The 16837-nt window shown below is 45.4% G+C and overlaps 2 protein-coding genes and 2 long non-coding RNA genes across 5 annotated transcripts; 2 read left to right on the top strand and 2 right to left on the bottom strand.

Moving 5' to 3' along the window:
- Positions 1-839: 839 nt before the first annotated feature.
- On the bottom strand, positions 840-4278 carry hsd17b8 (hydroxysteroid (17-beta) dehydrogenase 8). Its single transcript, XM_086015078.1, has 9 exons — positions 4233-4278; positions 2887-3089; positions 2611-2727; positions 2452-2547; positions 2228-2313; positions 2070-2154; positions 1571-1613; positions 1262-1336; positions 840-1171 (listed from the first exon to the last, which is right to left on the bottom strand). The coding sequence occupies exons 1-9, from the start codon at positions 4276-4278 to the stop codon at positions 1152-1154; spliced, it is 771 nt and encodes a 256-aa protein (XP_085871204.1). The 3' UTR covers positions 840-1151.
- LOC147132024 (uncharacterized) lies at positions 3472-10733 on the top strand. Its single transcript, XR_015082201.1, has 3 exons — positions 3472-3739; positions 5748-5906; positions 10067-10733. It is a non-coding gene; the product is annotated as an uncharacterized LOC147132024 (long non-coding RNA).
- Positions 5066-13386, bottom strand: brd2a (bromodomain containing 2a). Of its 2 annotated transcripts, none has more exons than XM_086015000.1 (12): positions 11363-13386; positions 9440-9746; positions 9118-9255; positions 8883-9033; positions 8515-8714; positions 7779-8393; positions 7553-7681; positions 7264-7458; positions 6919-7178; positions 6463-6782; positions 6214-6339; positions 5066-5871 (listed from the first exon to the last, which is right to left on the bottom strand). In XM_086015000.1, the coding sequence occupies exons 1-12, from the start codon at positions 11392-11394 to the stop codon at positions 5744-5746; spliced, it is 2601 nt and encodes an 866-aa protein (XP_085871126.1). In that variant the 5' UTR covers positions 11395-13386; the 3' UTR covers positions 5066-5743. The 2 variants fall into 2 exon arrangements, with proteins under 2 accessions (XP_085871126.1, XP_085871127.1); XM_086015001.1 differs by having other exon boundaries at positions 12771-13386.
- Positions 11829-16280, top strand: LOC147132022 (uncharacterized). The gene is made up of 3 exons (XR_015082207.1): positions 11829-12071; positions 13647-13689; positions 16018-16280. It is a non-coding gene; the product is annotated as an uncharacterized LOC147132022 (long non-coding RNA).
- Positions 16281-16837: the final 557 nt, after the last annotated feature.

Raw genomic sequence — 16837 nt, 5'->3', positions numbered from 1 at the left:
TGACTCTGTTGGAAGTTTATTTTAGGTCCTTTGTTCCTTTGGGGAGGACAGTTTAAACAAAACACGTGGAAGAGTGTGCACTTTAACATGAATACTCCCTTAACATTTTGTCTATTTGATGTTTAATTTCAGTTCAACTCTACATACATGTTGTCAATTTTCTGTTTTTTTTCATGCGTAAAACACTTTGCTGTTTATTCTTCGCTACCTTTTTTCAATGTTTGAACACCATATAATGAAAACTTCCGTGGAAGGATTTTGCCGCTGCTGTCAATTTCTCCGAAACAATGCGGACTAATAAGTTGAAGACCCAAGACAGTGGACTCTTGTCAATTATGTGCCTATAAACACACGGGTGAGTGTTACCTTCAGTTCACTTTTCTTTTTTCTTCCTTTTTTTTTTTTTTTTTTTTTTTACAATTTCACATAATCACTGCTTTTGCAATTTACACTGTAAATGGGCACTATGTTTCGGGCAATGTTCAGTGTCACTGACGCTACAATTGGCTGAAATACAGTCTATATTGGAATGCTACAATTTTTTTTTAATTAACAAATATGCAGCCCAGTGCTAAAAGGCACGCTAACCGATGGTTGGGATCCATTGATTTAAGGCATTATTGTTAGCAATAATCCTGATATCTAATCCGCATCCTGATGTGCTGCACACCTGTGAGTTGGATGGATTATCTCAGGAAAAGAGAAGTTTTCACTAACACGGGTTTAAAAAAGATTTGTTAAGAATATTTAAGAGGAATGTGCACTTGTGTACATAGTTCTTGGGGTTCTCGCTCATGAAAAATGGGTGCAAAAGCAAAAATGCATTTATTTTTGTTCAGTATATTTTGAATAGATTTATTTTAGGAATCACAAGTCAGAGAAAATAATCAAGTATTTATGTAAACAACTTTTGTTCGTTTTGTGCTAGGAAGGGATTCGGTATTTGTAAAAAAAAGTCAAATCTCCATTTTGGGACAGATTTTTTTTTTTTGCCAAAATGAATAAATCTATTTAGCATGAAACAATGCAGACACACTTTATTTACTTTTATGGGCCACAAATATAACGTGGTGGACCAGGTCTGTCCGCCAGGCCTTGATATTGACACCTATGATTTAAGGCATACAAACATTGTCCAGCAAGCTTGTGGTTTAGCCCATGAAAAGTCCACCTGTGGGAGAAAGACAAGACATTTGTGTGGCAGAGAGATATAAAAGTGTCCGACAGAGGGCGCTAGAGTGCGCGTGAAGTCATATCGTACCCGTCACTTCCACGCTGGCCCCTGTGATGTAACGAGCATCGTCCGAGGCCAGGAAGGCACAAACATCAGCGACCTCTACAGGATGACAGACCACATTACACAGTCGGGACCGCAAACTTCAAACACAATACAGCGGTGCCTTGACTTAAGAGTGACCCACGTTGGCAGCTACAATTTGGATTATGAGCGATCTTTAGATACACTGCCGCTGAATTCAGTTACGAGCTTGGCCACAGAACAAATTAAACTCGCAAGTCAAGGTCCCCCTGTATGGTGCAAAATAAGGAGAAATTTGTGAAAATGAGTGACCTGCTGCCTCGCCCATCCTCCCCAGCGGTACGAGAGCCTTCATCTGACATAAAAACAAAGCAACCAGTGACGCAGCGTTAAAAGCGACGAGAGACGCATTTATCTATTAAAAACATGAGCTCAGGCACACAAATTTTACATCAACAAGTTTTACACACACGACTGGCTTCACATTTAAATAAATAATAGCACAACATGCTTTATATGGGTTTTTAGAACGTACTCATCAAAACTGCATTCTTTCTAACGGCCACTGGGTGGCAATGTAGGCAGAAAACATACTGGCTACAATGGAGTTGATTTTAAACATTCAAATATGATTTTAGGCACAAAGAAGCTCATTTTCACCACAGTATGTTTTTAACAGTATAATTTGACAATTTTTTATAATCCCTTTCCTACATTTCATAGTAAAGTCAAAAGAAGTGTCCAGGTATTCATTTCAAAGTCAAAAGTCCCCACTAGATAAAGTGGCAGGACCGTGAAGTGCGTGTTTTACCTTGCTGATCACCTTCTCGGGCACCGTGTCCGTCATTGGGGTCGATATAAAGCCCGGCAGCACACAATTACACCGAATCCCAAACCTGAAAGCCCAAACGACGTGAAGATCTGCACATTGTGTCGCTGATATTTCACAGCGGCGTGCGCTCTGCTCACCGACTGAGCTCCTTGGCGGCCGTCCTGGTTAAACCTTCCACTCCGGCTTTTGAGGCGGCGTAATTGACCTGTCCTATGTTTCCCACCTGCGGAATATTCCATCGGGATGAACAACCTCCAGCATTAATGGACATAAATGACAAAAATAGCTTTGATTTTTATGACGTCTTTCTGGGTGCATTTGGGACACTTATCAAGATATAATGAGGGTGATGGATGCATACTTTGCCCACAATGCTGCCGACAGTAATGATGGATCCTTTGGTGGCTCCACAGGCCACCAGGGCCTGAGCAACGGCCTGTATGACCAAAAAGGAGCCCTGGAGAGACAACATTGATGAGACGGAGCAGGACGGGTGGACGGAACCGGACGGTCGTCCTACCTTCAGGTTAACCTGGACCACCTTGTCAAAGTCATCCTCCTCCAAGTCGAGCAGGAAGTTGTCCAGGGTGATGCCGGCCGCGTTCACGCACACTGAGGGCGGCTGGAAGTAGCGAGCCTGCCGGGGGTGGCGGGGGGGGGGGGGGTATGGGGGGGCGATCATCGCCCATAACAACTGGGGTGAGTAATCACATTTCTTTCGATTTATTTGTCAGCATTTTTTTTCATTGATTTTTTTTTTTTATTTTCAAGCAAACATGTAAAATTAAGGACAAACTTGGATGTTTGTGAGCAGGGTCTTCACGCTCTCTTTTGACGCCACGTCCGCCGCCGCAGCCATGTGGGCCTGACCCCTGAGGTCACCTGGCAGGCTTTGCAGCGTCTCATTGGCCGACACCTCGTTGACGTCAGCGACCACCACAGAGGCGCCCTCGGAGGCTAAGCGCTGGCACACAGCGCGGCCAATTCCGCTGCCGCCACCTGGATGAGACAAGTCAGTCATTACAATTTAGTTTGTAGTAATTCTCGTTGATATGCTGCAAACTGATTTGATTTTGCATAAAAATGTATCACTGAATGAAAGCTACCCAGGGCAACCTTGAATCACTGCTGACGTCAGACACGCGCACACACACCGTAGAAACCACTGTTGTTCGTAAAAATAAATAAATAATTGTTATTCGTAATTATATATTGTGGTTGACTTATTGTTAAATAAAGAATTGTTTAAAGAAGAAGAGGAAGGAAAAGTAATCGCTGTTGTTGTTGTTGTTTTTTGTTTTTTTTACCAATCTGAACCAATCAGATTTCAGCTTCATTTTTCGTTCCTCTCATTGGTTGGTCAGAGCTACGAGTGGGATTTTTAATTACTGTACGTGCAAGTGCAGGTGAGGAATGTCGCACGATATTGAAATAATCAATTTTCAAGGTGGCTTTTTCGAGTTCTAGTGGACACTGAGAGGTGGCCGGCTTGTTTTCAAGACAGTAAAGGATTTATCGCCACTTCCAACCACTAGCTAGCGTTGACTAACCCAACAACTTCCAGAGAGGCAACAACTATCTCGCGTTGACTTTTCCAACACAGCTACCAAAAGACGCCGACGGATTTTGTCTACAAATAAGCATGGCCAGTGAGTACAACGTATTTTATTGACGGTTTTTGTCATGTACAAGAGGAACGATAATGACTGTGAACTGCTTATTGTAGTGCAGACGGTTAGACTTGTTTGGAGTTGACGTAATAGCAAATAATAAAGGCTGAATTATGTTGCTTTCTCAGCTAAAATTCTTCGTCAAATGCGAAATGCACCGTCTCTTTGTAATGCCCCGACGCACGGTTGGTATTTCAAATATTTGCGACGTGATAGAACTAGTTGAAGTAAATCGCCACGTTCCATATCGACCGCTCGCCAATGAGTTTTTGAGTGTAGTTGAAATCTTTCGAGAACTATTGCAAATAGCAGATTCCAAGTTTACTCTGTGGCTGATTAATTGAACTGTAAACTTTGGACTCCGACTTAAAATGACAAAAAACAACACCCTATTGAACGATTAACTTTAAAATGGTGAACACTGCTGCTAAATGCTACATTTTGGTAATCGTAATTGGCTAAGTTAATTTACCAGTCACCACCGCCAACCTTGACACAAGTCGCACGGCGGTCGCCATATTGTTGTTTTGTATTTTGGTAGTTTTCCGTTTGGCCGCTAGATGGAGCTAAAGGTGGGCGCTTTGGTGAAGTGGAGGAGAAAGGCAGAAATTCTTGTTTTTTACAACATTTAACACTAAACCTTTTTAATCACATTATCTTGCTTTTCTTTTGAATAATGCCAGATCACTTGTGCATATTTTTTCAAAGCACAATTCCATTCCACATTAACTCATTCAGTGCCAAGGACATATTTATGTCTTGACATATGTCTTTGGGGTTGAATGAGTTAATATTTGACTCATTCACTGCCAAGGAGCTTTTTGTCTTTTCACAGTCCAGCCATTCAATCATAGCAACTTTTTTTCAAACGTTAGGGTAAAAGAGGGTCTGAAAACGTCTGGCACTGAGTTAAATGAGCCACTGTATTGAAGCCTCATTTTTTTACACGACAGTTTTCCATGCAAATTTTAACACAACGTAATGTTCTGCGATTAGTTTTCTATTCTGTACTTTATGCTTATTCACGCACTTTTGCAACATTTTCAGATAACTGGTCTCGCCTCATGGTTTAGTGAGAATGTTTTTCTACCTCATTTGATGCAAATGATGCCTCATGAGTAGTTTTGGTGAAACTTTCCTTAAGATTACAGTGTAGCATATACACTTGGTACATCATTACCAACTATATATTAGCAAACAAAACTATCACTATTGCTTTTTGAGCAGCTCCAAAGTGATCATGGTAAACTGCTTCACTTGGGGGTGTGTGGTGTGTGTGTGGGGGGGGGAAGGTAAACACAGATGTCCTCGCTGCTTTTGTTTTTATTAGCAAATTGGTCACAAGAAGCAATTGAGTGTACAGAAACACTGGAAAAGAGGAGAAAACAAAACACTGGTAGGAAAAATCAACTTTGACTTCAACATCACACGGGTGGAGCGCCACGCCCACTTTTCAACGCCCGCGTCAAAACTATGGAGAACTTCAGCAGGCCGCACGCACACACACACACGAACGTTTGTCTTCTTGAGCACTTATGAAAAGCCGATGCGCACGAACAGTTGCTGGTTCCCACAAAGGGAATAAGTAAAAATGCTTCTTTATAAAAGAAAAGAGTTCTATCTGTACAGAACATCTACACACACCGTCAAAACAGCGAGCACAGTAAGAAGGGAAATTATCTCCAGAAGTAGAACGGACTCTGGCTCTAGCACCCAAACTTTCCCCCAACACATGCAACGCATCTCACCCCCAACCCCCCCCGCCCCGAATAAACTTCTCCAGCTCGGCCCCATTCAGACACTTCGCAGACCCAAGTCTCCCTCGGCGCCCCTCATGCGGCCCAAGGAAGGCGCCGTCCGACTCTCGGCTGGACCGGCCGTTCTGGTCCAGTCCAATGGGGGGGGGGGGGGGGGGTGTCAGGTGACCAACCCCCGAACAAAATAAAGGGGAGAAAAGAAAATCTGAAAAAAGTCTTCTGCCCCTCAGCCAGAGTCGGACTCGCTGGTGTCGGAGGAGGATGAGGATGAGGAAGACGAGGAGGAGTCTGAGGAGGAACTGCTGGCGCTGAGGCGTGACGGCTGAGTGCTCGACTCGGTGGCCGGTTTCTCCACTGCAAGAAAGAAGAAAAAAAACCAGCGGTAATTGGTGAGAGGATTTTATTTATTTATTTATTTTTTAAACCTATGCGATTGCTAATAGGGAAATTGGGGTTTAATACGTTCCGGCATAATCATGAACTAAAACAACTACATTTCATGCAAGTAGAGTTGAGGTAGATTGACAGTGCCAAAAAGTGTATTTAAAATGGATGTATACTTGTGACCAAAAATGTTTGTATTTGCACTTGCATGATACCTCTGCGTCAAACGAGCCTCAGTAAGTAACTTGGGGTGGAGATTCACTGCAATCTTTCCAGCCCTTTGCAAGCCGGGTGGGTCGAAACGTGACTTACGCTTGGCTTTGGTGGGCTTCTTGCCAGAGTTGAGCTGCCCACTGACGTCCATCAGCCTTCTCTCCAGCTCAAGTTGTTTCTCCAGCGCCAGCTCCTCACGTGACTTTCCGGCGCTGTTCTTGATGGCTTTGAAGGGAACGCATCATTGAGCCGAGGTTGGACAACGTGGCTTTGAACATCAAAACGGCCCCGCCCACAAAACGGCCCTTTCCGCCAATCGCCGCCCACTTCTTTGTGCGCTTCCCTCACCGTAAGGCTTGCGCGGCTTCTTCCTCAGGCACGTCATGACGTAGCGCTCCAGCTCTCGCAGCGTGGACGGCTTGAGCGTCTCAAAGTCGATCTCGATCTCCTCGGGGTTGGTGTCCCGCAGGGACGGCTCCCGCGACTGGATGATGTAAACCACGCGGCCCAGCTTCTCGCCGGGCAGCTTGTTGATGTCCAGGCTGAGCTGACGCTTCTCGTCGTACGACATGGGCGCCGTGTCTTCCTCCTCGTCGGAGTCGAAATGGGGCACCGGGGGCTCCGGCATGGCCGGCGGCATGCTGAACATCATGCCTCCCTTTTTGGACCTGACACAGAAGAGAAAACACGTGAGGATAAAAGCAAGGTTGCCGAAAGATGAAGTAATCTCCCCCTCGTTTTGATGGTTTCCCACCAATCATACATGAGCAGTACCAACATTGCCCAGCAGGTGTCAGCACTCACTTGCTCTTGTTGTTTTTCTTGCTCTGGGCTTTCTTGATTGGCATCATGGGGACGGCCATTGCCTTGTTGCTCTTATTTTTGGGGGTTTTGCCAACTTTGGGGGGCTTGGTGGGCCTGATGGGCACCAGGTCTTCTTCAATCTTCTGGTGCTTCTCACTCTTCCTCCTCTTCTTCTTCTTGTCCTTCTTCTCTTTCTTCTTCTTGGGTTTCACGATGGGGCCCTGAGAGAGCGCCGTGAGCTGCTCGTGGACGGCTTTCAGCTGGGAGGAGAGAGGAAAGCGTTGTCAGAGAACGGCGGGCGGACGGACGGACGGACGGGCGAGGCTGGCTTTCGCCGATGATAACCTGCTCCTGGAGCTCGGCCAGGCGGTTGGCTCGCTCCTCTTCCGAGTCCGAGCTGGGGCTGCTCTCGCTCTCGCTCTCCTCGCTGCTCAGCTCGCTCTCGGAGGACGAGGAGGACGAGGACGAAGAGGAAGACGATGAGCTGGGGGGCGCCGGCTGCTCGTCGGGCATCTTGGCGAAGCAGAACTCAAAAACGTCCTGAGGGAGGAGTCAAAGTTAAGTTGGGCGCCTTATCCAAGACCTACAAGCCAGCCGTCAAAATATCGCTTCATGGCAAACGAGAGATGCTTACCTGGAGCTTTCGAGCCATGGCCACCACATCGTGATCGGGGGGATTGTACTTGTAGCAGTTGGAGAACATCAGCCTGATGTCCGCCGAAAACTGCTGCGCATCCACGTACTCTCTGCTGTCCATCTTCCTCTGCGGGCCACAAGACAAATTCACGTTAGTAAACGACACTTTTTTTTTTTTTTTTCCTTAAACTTGACTAGCTCGCTAGCACGTGCTGGTGTAGTACCTTGATCGTGCTGAGGTCCATGGGCTGCTTGATGATTTCGTGGTAGTCGTGGAGCCCCAGCGAGGAGGCGTCGACGGGTTTGTAGAAGGGCCAGGCGTAGGCGGCGTGCTTCTTGGACAGGATCTCCTTCAGGACGCCGCTGCAGTAGCGCAGCTGCGGCGTCAGCTTGCTGCGACGCACCGGCGTGGGCAAGATGGAGTCGGGCAGGTCCTTCTTGGGGGGCTTGATGGGCCGCCCGCTCACTCCTCTCCTGCACCCTCCGGGGGCTTTGCCGCCCAGCATGACTTGACCGTGATCGGCATTGATTCCCATAGCCTGGTTGAGGGCCAGGCCCTGACTGAGGCCAAGACCCTGACTCAGGCCAAGACCCTGACTCAGGCCAAGACCCTGACTCAGGCTCAGGCCTTGGCTCAGGCCTAAACCTTGGCCAAGACTCAAGCCAGCGTCGTGCTCCACCCCGAGCGCGCTGAGGGTGAGCGGCGAGTCGTGCCCTCTGCCCAGGCCTAAGCCCATAGCGCCCATGGCGCCCATGCCGCCCACGCTCATGGAGCTCATGATGGGCATCGCCACCGTGGTCGGGGTGGTCGTGTCGGCTTTCCTCTTCACGCCTTTTTTCTGTCATCAAAACAAAATGACAAGCGCATCAGAGGCCGGACATTCATTTTTCCTATTTAAAAAAAAAAACATTTGTAACATTAGCCGTCGGAGAAAAGCTCTTTGTCACGGTGAGGATCACCTTGGTCGTGGGCTGCGTGGGAGGCAGGCCGGTCATCGAGGGGATGCCGTGCTCATTGGGCAGGGTGAGGGCCAGACTCTTGGCCATGATGGTCTGCGGCAGGGCGGACAGGATGGTTTCGGGGGTCTCCGGGGTGGTCGGCGAGTACACAGACTGGGAGACGGCGGGCACCTGGTGAGCGGTGGTGACTCCTCCGGAGACTGAGGGGGCAAAGACCAGACAACGTTCGCAAGGGGTTCTCGAAATGTGGTGCGCGAGATGTCGCTTTGTCAGTCAAGACGGCCAATTATGTTTAACGAGCGTTGGGAAAAATGTACGAGCTGAGAGCAGACGCGTCGGTCCTTTCGTCCGTGTTGTCGGGCACTCACCCGCACTTCCTCTGCCCCTCTTTCCCGCTTTGACGGGTCTGCTGCGCGGAGGGGGCGGGCTCAGGTCCACCTCCTCGGGGGGCATCTGAGCCACCTTCTGAAGAAACGCTTTCTCCAGCGACTGGGCCATCAAGACGATGTCATCGGACGGCTACGAGAGACACACTTGATGGCTCAGCAATTGCAGTCATGTGATGCGGACGTCCATCTTGTCGGTCCGTTCCGACAGTCGTACCTTATTGTAAATGTAGCAGTTGGTGAACATGGTGTTGAAGTCCTGCATGCATTCGCTGGCACTGTAGTAGTAGTTACACTCCAGCCTCCTTTTGATGGTGCCCAAGTCCATTGGGATCTTGATGATCTTGTGATAGTCCTGAAAAGGGATCACGGAACGATAATTGGGGGAAAAAAAAAAAAAAAAAAAAAAGACATTGAAATGAATCGTAATTGGCCAGCTGCATTAATGCGTCAATTATGCCCGCTCTTGATTCGCCTAGCCCGGTTCCAAACGGGCAAACCACCCCCCCCTCCAAGGCGCCGTTTTGACGCATACTCACAGGCAAGTTGAGCTTGACGGCGTCCACCGGCTCGTGGAAGGGCCAAGCAAAGTGGTGGCGCCACAACGACTTCAGCAAAACCTTCTGCAGGAACTGCAGCTGGTTGGTCATCTTGCCCCGCCGGCCGGGGTCTTTCACCAGCGACTGCGGGGGGCAGGGGGCAGTGGTCTGGTTGTGCGGGGGCATCCCCGGGCTTTCAAAGCCTTCATAGAGCAGGGACGGTTTCCGGATCCTTTTTCCAGCTGTGCCGGAACTCTGGTCCAATGCCGTGAGGCCCATTAGGCCGACATCTAGCCCACCGCGGGAGCTGTAGAGAGCACAGTGTGGCATCTTAGCAGGGCTATGCGGTAAGAAGATTTTTAATGCTCAATTTTGTCTTAAAGCTCAAGTGAAATATTGCATCGTGCGGGGAACCAATTGTGAGTCTACAAATCCCTTACTGCTGAGTAATTCTGACTAAACAGCGCCCCCTTCCACCCTAAAGCTATTTACATGGTCTGTAAACAGGTGAACTTCCACCACGTTAGTCATGGCTGCAAAGTTCTTCACATTCCCAACAGAATGCCTCAAGTTCAGGATGTCATATTGTATGCGCGACTGATTTAACGGTGTTGGCTTTTTGCCCAGGCGGCAGTCATCTTGTCACAGGAAGTGCTGCTTTGACCTGCAACGTGGCTTCCCTTGACTCTCTACTGCCTCTAGTGGGTGCACGTAGCTGGAGGAATTTGATTCTGCTGTTACTGTGTTTATACCTACACCACTAACAGCAGTATGCAACTGTACACAGCAGCAATGTCATTATGCATCACTGGACAAAAATCCACTTTTGTGAATTTTAATCATTTGCCTTGTACACTGTTTAGGGGTGGGTTGGTGGGAGAAGCAGGTGATAAAGATTTTCAAAATACACCAAATCTGGTAGTATTCATCCATTTTTGAATGATAGAGCCTTTGGAAACATTTGATAGTTAGTGTGCTTTATTATTATTTTCTTCTTTAAAAAAGGTACAACATTAGAAAACAAAATGGAGGTAAACATACTGTAAGCCCAAGTCATTTTTAGCTCATTGTCACAATAAACAAACAAAAATACCAGTTTTCTTGCTAAGAAATATAATTTCTCATGCCCTTGTTAACTCTGAAGTCAAGTCATCGTAACCGGAAAAGGTTAAATCGAGACAACTGGACTCTAGTTTGTTGAATTAGTTTTTCTGGTTTCCCGAAAACATACAAATGTGACTTGGTGACTACGTTATTAGGCTAACGAAATGCTGGTGGCAGTAGTAGCAAAACAAAGTAAAATGATGAAAATAAATGTATTTTAACCTTAAATCTCGTTTATTTGATGCTGGGCGCAATAACATGGGCAACAGATCACACAAACCAGTCCGGGGGTGGTTAACCTCTCTGTACTAACATTTGCCGGCTGAAACAAACCACCACCGGCGGCTACAATCATAACAAACCGGCGACATGGCATAAAAACGGACGTTTTGTACCAGCAATTGACTTAACACCCCCAAAACATCGAATCGTGAATAGTAATGCGTTAATTACGTTTTAACGTGGAATATATGGGTCACAGTAGCGATGAGCGGATACAACAAGATTACGGGGAGCTAATGCTAACGAACAAGGCTAGCAGCAGCGCTGCGAACATGGCGCCGGCGTCACGCAAACACCAACCCCACACTTTACACACATTTTTAGGCCCGCGTCATCAACTCCGCGTCCGATGCCCGACAACAGTCAACACATTTGCCGTGTGCCCCTCTATTTCTTCAGGGTACATTTCGCCGCGCGCTTACAGAGAGCGCCCGGCAGAGTCCAACATCTCGCCAAAATAAAAGGAAGATTCGTCACAAAATGTTGGCAAATTTCGCATCCGATGGGAATCTGATAATCTAGTTTACCAGTAGATACCTGTCAATCAGATGGTTTACGGCCATATCCATCAGGATGGATCCGGATTGCGTTTTGCTATACTCAAGCCAGTGTCCGGTTCGGTTCCGCTTCCCGTGTTTTTTTTTTTTTTTCTCGGCTCCCTCCGAGCGGCGACGTAGCACTCCTCCTGCTTCGTGGAAATGGCGCTTGCTTAGTTACGCCAGCTACTTTATAGACCCACGACGCACCCTATTGGCCACGCGTGCTGAAAACGTCCCCGCCCTTTGAGTTGCGATTGGCTCTTCGCGTTGCAAGTCAACTTCACCGCACCCTGAAACGGCTTGCTAAGCCTTTGAAGTTGAGAACCTTAAAAGCATTTTCCTTTAATGTAAGGAGTGTCGCGCAAAACCGTTATCACTTTTTGTGGCCTTTTTGTATTGCCCTTTATCGTGTTCTCTTCCCCTCTTCGCGATTACGACCACACATTTTTGCAAGGACGTTGAAAGCGCTTCCAAAAGGTCTTAAATTACGTCAACGTATGCAAAGCGAAAGCGGCGATTGGCCAATGCGTAGATAACGCGGGCTTTCTGTGCATGTATCTGCAAGCCTATTGGTCAAACCGCGGGATGACGCGACCATCATCCAGCATCGGACCTCTCCCCACTTACCAGAAGATCAGTCGCAAAGGGGCGCCGGTCGCCATCTTTAAGCACGACGAAGACGACTTAAAATCCCGAATTGTGCTCAGGTATCCGAATAAACCTACCGAACGACACATCTGAATACACACTGCGTGTCACGAGCGAATCAAAACGACAACGACAATCGTGTTTCGCCTCAGTTGAAAGACCAAAAAGAACGAAACGACGTCTAACATAACCCGCGTGGCAAACAAAGAGTATATTAACACAAACGTGCCTAGCGACATCATTAAATATAAAAAGTGGCCAGCGGCGTGACTTTTATGAAAACAAAAGAAACGTTCGCTTAATACATGCTGGTCAACCGGAACAGCAGGATGACGCAGCAGTTTTATCACCGGCTTTAAACTACTTGAATTGGATAATTTTGTTTACACCCGAAAAAAATAATTAGCTGTGCTGCTCAACATTTGGCGTCAGTAATAGCACAACCTGGTATTAAATAACTAAAGTGAAATACATCCGTTACATTACAAAACAAGAACCACATGGAAGAAAACTAGACAAAAAGACCCGACAACAAATTCGTCTAACGTGTCAATGGTTACCCAACACATGCGCCCATCCCCCACTCTCCAAGGTTACAGACTACTCACAATGTCACTGAAACATGCAAATCAAAGCACAATATGAATACGCTTTAAAAAAAACAACAACATTGTGGTGGTGGGGTGGGGGGCATTTTGTGATCAAAGTTAAGTTTTGAGTGCTCAGAGATGTTTTGAAAAAGGGAAAAAAAAGTATACCCCCCAAATCCTAAGGATTAAAGTAAAAACAAATGTCGATTGGTAAATCCAAAAGATACAGCGAAACTTGTCTTGAAAACATCTTCTGGTCTTCCAACTCGATACTTTTTTGAAGCAACACATTCCCCCCAACATGTCCGCCCTTCTCCATTCTCCGGGGAAGGGTGGGGGAGGGGAAATCACGTGACCGAGCGAAACTTGGAAACGACTGCAATGCAATTGAAATTAGCCCATCGAACATGGGTCCGCGACGTGCCTATTTCAGGTAGTGAAGAAAATCGTCCTTTTCGCGTCCCTCCGCGTGGGGATTCAACAAGTAATTCCTCGACAATTTCGTGTAGAAACGCCAACATTATTCCAAACAAAGAGCATGATTCAGTCAGGGATAGTCTCTCAGTGATTGGCCAGCATTCATCACGTGACAAGACGCGTTTCCCCCCTCGCTTTAATAATGATTGCTTAACTCGTTCTTGCTTCTACTAATCGCTCCGCGAAACAAAGAGTCTCTAAAATAATCCAGTTTTTGTAGTAGAAGATGTTAGAAGCGTCCAATTTGTCCGAAAAGAGGATAGCTCACGAGCTCGGTCTTGTGGCGACGAGACAAAGCACTGCGCATGCGCGTCACTGCAATGGAGGCCAGAGAGATGACGCAATCGTCTTGCTGTTTTTTTTTTTAACTGTATCAAACGTGGAGTGAATGAGAATTCATTTTTTGGGGTTCCAGTCATATAAGAAAACACAATATTCATATTTGATTAAAGGTAATGGTAGGAGGAGTATAATGTGTCTTACAGCGTATCCTGTTGTCAAGTTGGCAACTTTGCCGATTTATAATTACAAATAATAATCACTTTGATTCATATCCCTCCTTTTCAGAGACTTGAGGATGGCGAAGGCGTTGTTTTAAGTCAGGTGGTGGGTGAGCAAATCTTTGTAATTTTAAAACTGAATTCATTTCACTGTATTTGATCAACCTATTACTTTTTTGAAGTGCTATTTACAAAAAGCAATTAACCACTTACTTCCTGAGTTAAAGTAGTTACAAGTAAATGAAGAAATAAATTGCCTTATTTACACTCTCTGTTTTAAGCCACTGCCAACGCTCACTTTATTTTTTGTCTCCTGGTGATAAACTACATCTATTTAAATGTTGTCTTTGTTCCCCTTCCCACAGTCCCAGTTTCGACTTATCCTCAATATAATTAGTGAGCGTCTAGTTTGCATTCACGCTTTGTGATTCTTCATTTAAAGCCGTCTTCTCAAAATCCCCTCTTGCGGCATGTGACAGAATCATTGCCTAAGTACAGTCCAGTCGGATTTAACTTTTAAGGTCAATACTTTTGTAAGCGTTTGTTCTGTAGCATTTATTTCGACACAGTTGTTGTTTAACTCTTATATGGAATACATTTGAATGAAATCATTGAAGTTTAGTTGTTTCTATATTCAAGCAAAGTGGCGGTATTGAAATTGTGCTAAATGTTACAGTCAGTGGCTTGCTGCATTTTAAAATCAGTTAGTTAATCACGATGGTGGTATTTGGAGAGCCACGTATTTTTTGTAGATGCTACTTTTAAGTTTGAGAGCCACACTTTTAAACAATGCTTGTCGTTGTGTTTTTATTTATTGTATTGGCCAGCCAGAGCTGGAATTCATTGACGAGCACTGTATGCACAAGACATGTTTAACATCAGGTAGAGCAGGTCCAGTCTGAACCGGGCCACTCGGTATCGTTGGTGTGTGGAAGGAGAGGATTACATCACAGTCAGCACCCTCTGACTCATCAGTAGTCTCTCTCTCTCTCTCTCTCTCTCTCTCTCTCGCTCTCTCGCTCTCGTTTGCAAACAGCCAACACACACAGGCTCAGTCGGCCATGCTTGGCTGCATTTTTAGTACTGTCTTACATTCCCGGTCATGCAGATTGCAAGATTAAAATAGCATTTCTCTCCTTCTGGGCTACATCTCATAACGACGACGGCATAGACAGCAAGCAGAGCCCTCAAATGAAAGAGAGGCCTTGATTCGCTGTTCTTGTCTGCAGCAAATACTGGTCGGTTGAGATGCAAACAGGACGGGCGGGTGAGAAAACAACATTATGCAGCCAGGCAAAGCAAGTCGTCGCCTTGCAAATTCTGGGCGCAGCTGTCCAACTCACCAGACTCTGGAATACAGTGAGCCATTTCCATGTGAATGTTATCGCAAACGTCCTTCTCGAGCATGCTGGAAGCTGTTGACGCAGGCCCAGGAGATCACTGAGATGAAACGAGATTACACGAGATTAACATGCTTTCTAATCCAGCATCATATGTACTGGGAAGCTTGCGGTGTTCTACTTGACTCATTTTTAAAGAGAGGCACTAAACACAGCATGCGTCCAACAGATGCAAAGAGGACAAAAGAAGCTACTAATGATCTCTAATGGCCAATCATTTCTTTTATGAATGGCCGACAAGCGTTTAATCTCTAAACCAGTCATTCTCCGTGTGGTCTGTGTACCAACAGTGGTACGCAGGCTCCCTCTAGTGGTATGCAAAATAATCACTGCCCTAGAAGAGCTCAGTTGTATTTCACTTTCATATTTGCTAATAATCTGACAAATGTTTGTTTTTAAACATTTGTTTGAATAGTTGTGTGCTGTTGCTTGATTTTTTTTATTTTTTTTTTATTTGGGGGTTACACTTTGCTTTGAGTTGCACGGCAACATTTCACAATTCTACAATTTACAATGAAGTGAAATAAAAGGAAACTCAAAGTCAGTGCTGCCCTTTAGGATGTTTATTGAATGGTACAAGCATTCAAACACGCAAATAGAAAATGTGAATGTCCACAAGTTGGCCACAATTCTCCATGCCATGAAACTGATGTCACTCATTAGGCCGCGCCCCCTTTAAAGGCAGCTCAGTTGTTGTGACTGGGATTTTCCCAGCGTATAATAATTATGCTTGACAAAACCACTTTATTTTTTTACATTCTCTTCAATCATGTTTTATTAAGTTTTTATACAACACCGAGCTAGTTTTCTTTCTTAAGAATGTGTAACAGAAACAATTGTGGTTGCTCTTGGGGGCTGGTTCTGATGAATAGAATTTCAATTTACTGTACATCAGCGGCAAAAATGTGTTTGACATGCAGGTAAATTTATGGAACAGAATAAATAAAACTTCAAATAAAAAAAACAAAACAAAGATAAATAAAAATGACCATGTTCTGCATTTGAAATGTTGCCTAAATTATCTGTCATCCTTTGTAGGTCACGACCTTCCAAGCTTTTGGGAGTGGGAGATCGCCACCTACTGGCCATTTGGAGAAGCGTACACCCCCCCCCCCCCACAGAGCAGTAAGCACACAACTCATAATTCTTGAGACATCTTGTAAAATGATTTACTTTGTTGTGTCCCTGTTGGTAATGAACTGTGATATTTGCTCCCTTATACCGATCCATTAAAATGTATTGTTCATTTTTGTTTTATTTGTTCATCTAATTAAATAATTTGTTGATTGATATATTGTTGACACGATAATAAAAAATATACATGATAAACAATTACATACCTACTTGAATTTGTTTCCACATCTACTTTATTGAATCATTTTGTATTTTATTATGAATAATACACTTTTAAATCAGAATTAATGACGAAAACTTACATGTGATCCTTTTCTCTTCGTTTCTCTCTCTCTTTTTTTTTTTTTTTTTTTTTTTAAACCTTATTTCCGAATGACATGGCTGTTTTCAAACTCAAATGTGGCCCCAGAACACAAACGTTTGTCCATGATCACTAGATGGCGCTACGAAACCATGCTTTTTCCACCTCCCTCGTGCCTTTTTTTTTCAGCGGACACTAATACTGTAACTGGCTTGGCGTCACCAGGTTTTCAAAACCATGACCTCAAACCTGCATAGTTGCTCCTCAAGCAGGAAAACACAAACGAAGCCAATGCGATGCAAAGCAAGTAAGCGTGAAATGCGTCAACGACAGGACGCTTGCGTTGTGTCATGCTTGCAGCCGTATATGATGAGTTTAACTAATTCAAAAAGCTGCACTTGTTGTCTTGGCTCTCCACTTTCA

Source organism: Filicampus tigris, chromosome 18 (genome assembly GCF_054856515.1).
Source record: "Filicampus tigris isolate MCC_2025a chromosome 18, RoL_Ftig_1.0, whole genome shotgun sequence".
NCBI classification, from domain to species: domain Eukaryota; kingdom Metazoa; phylum Chordata; class Actinopteri; order Syngnathiformes; family Syngnathidae; genus Filicampus; species Filicampus tigris.
Note: the sequence above shows the minus strand (reverse complement) of the source record. Positions and strands in the feature narration are given on the sequence as shown.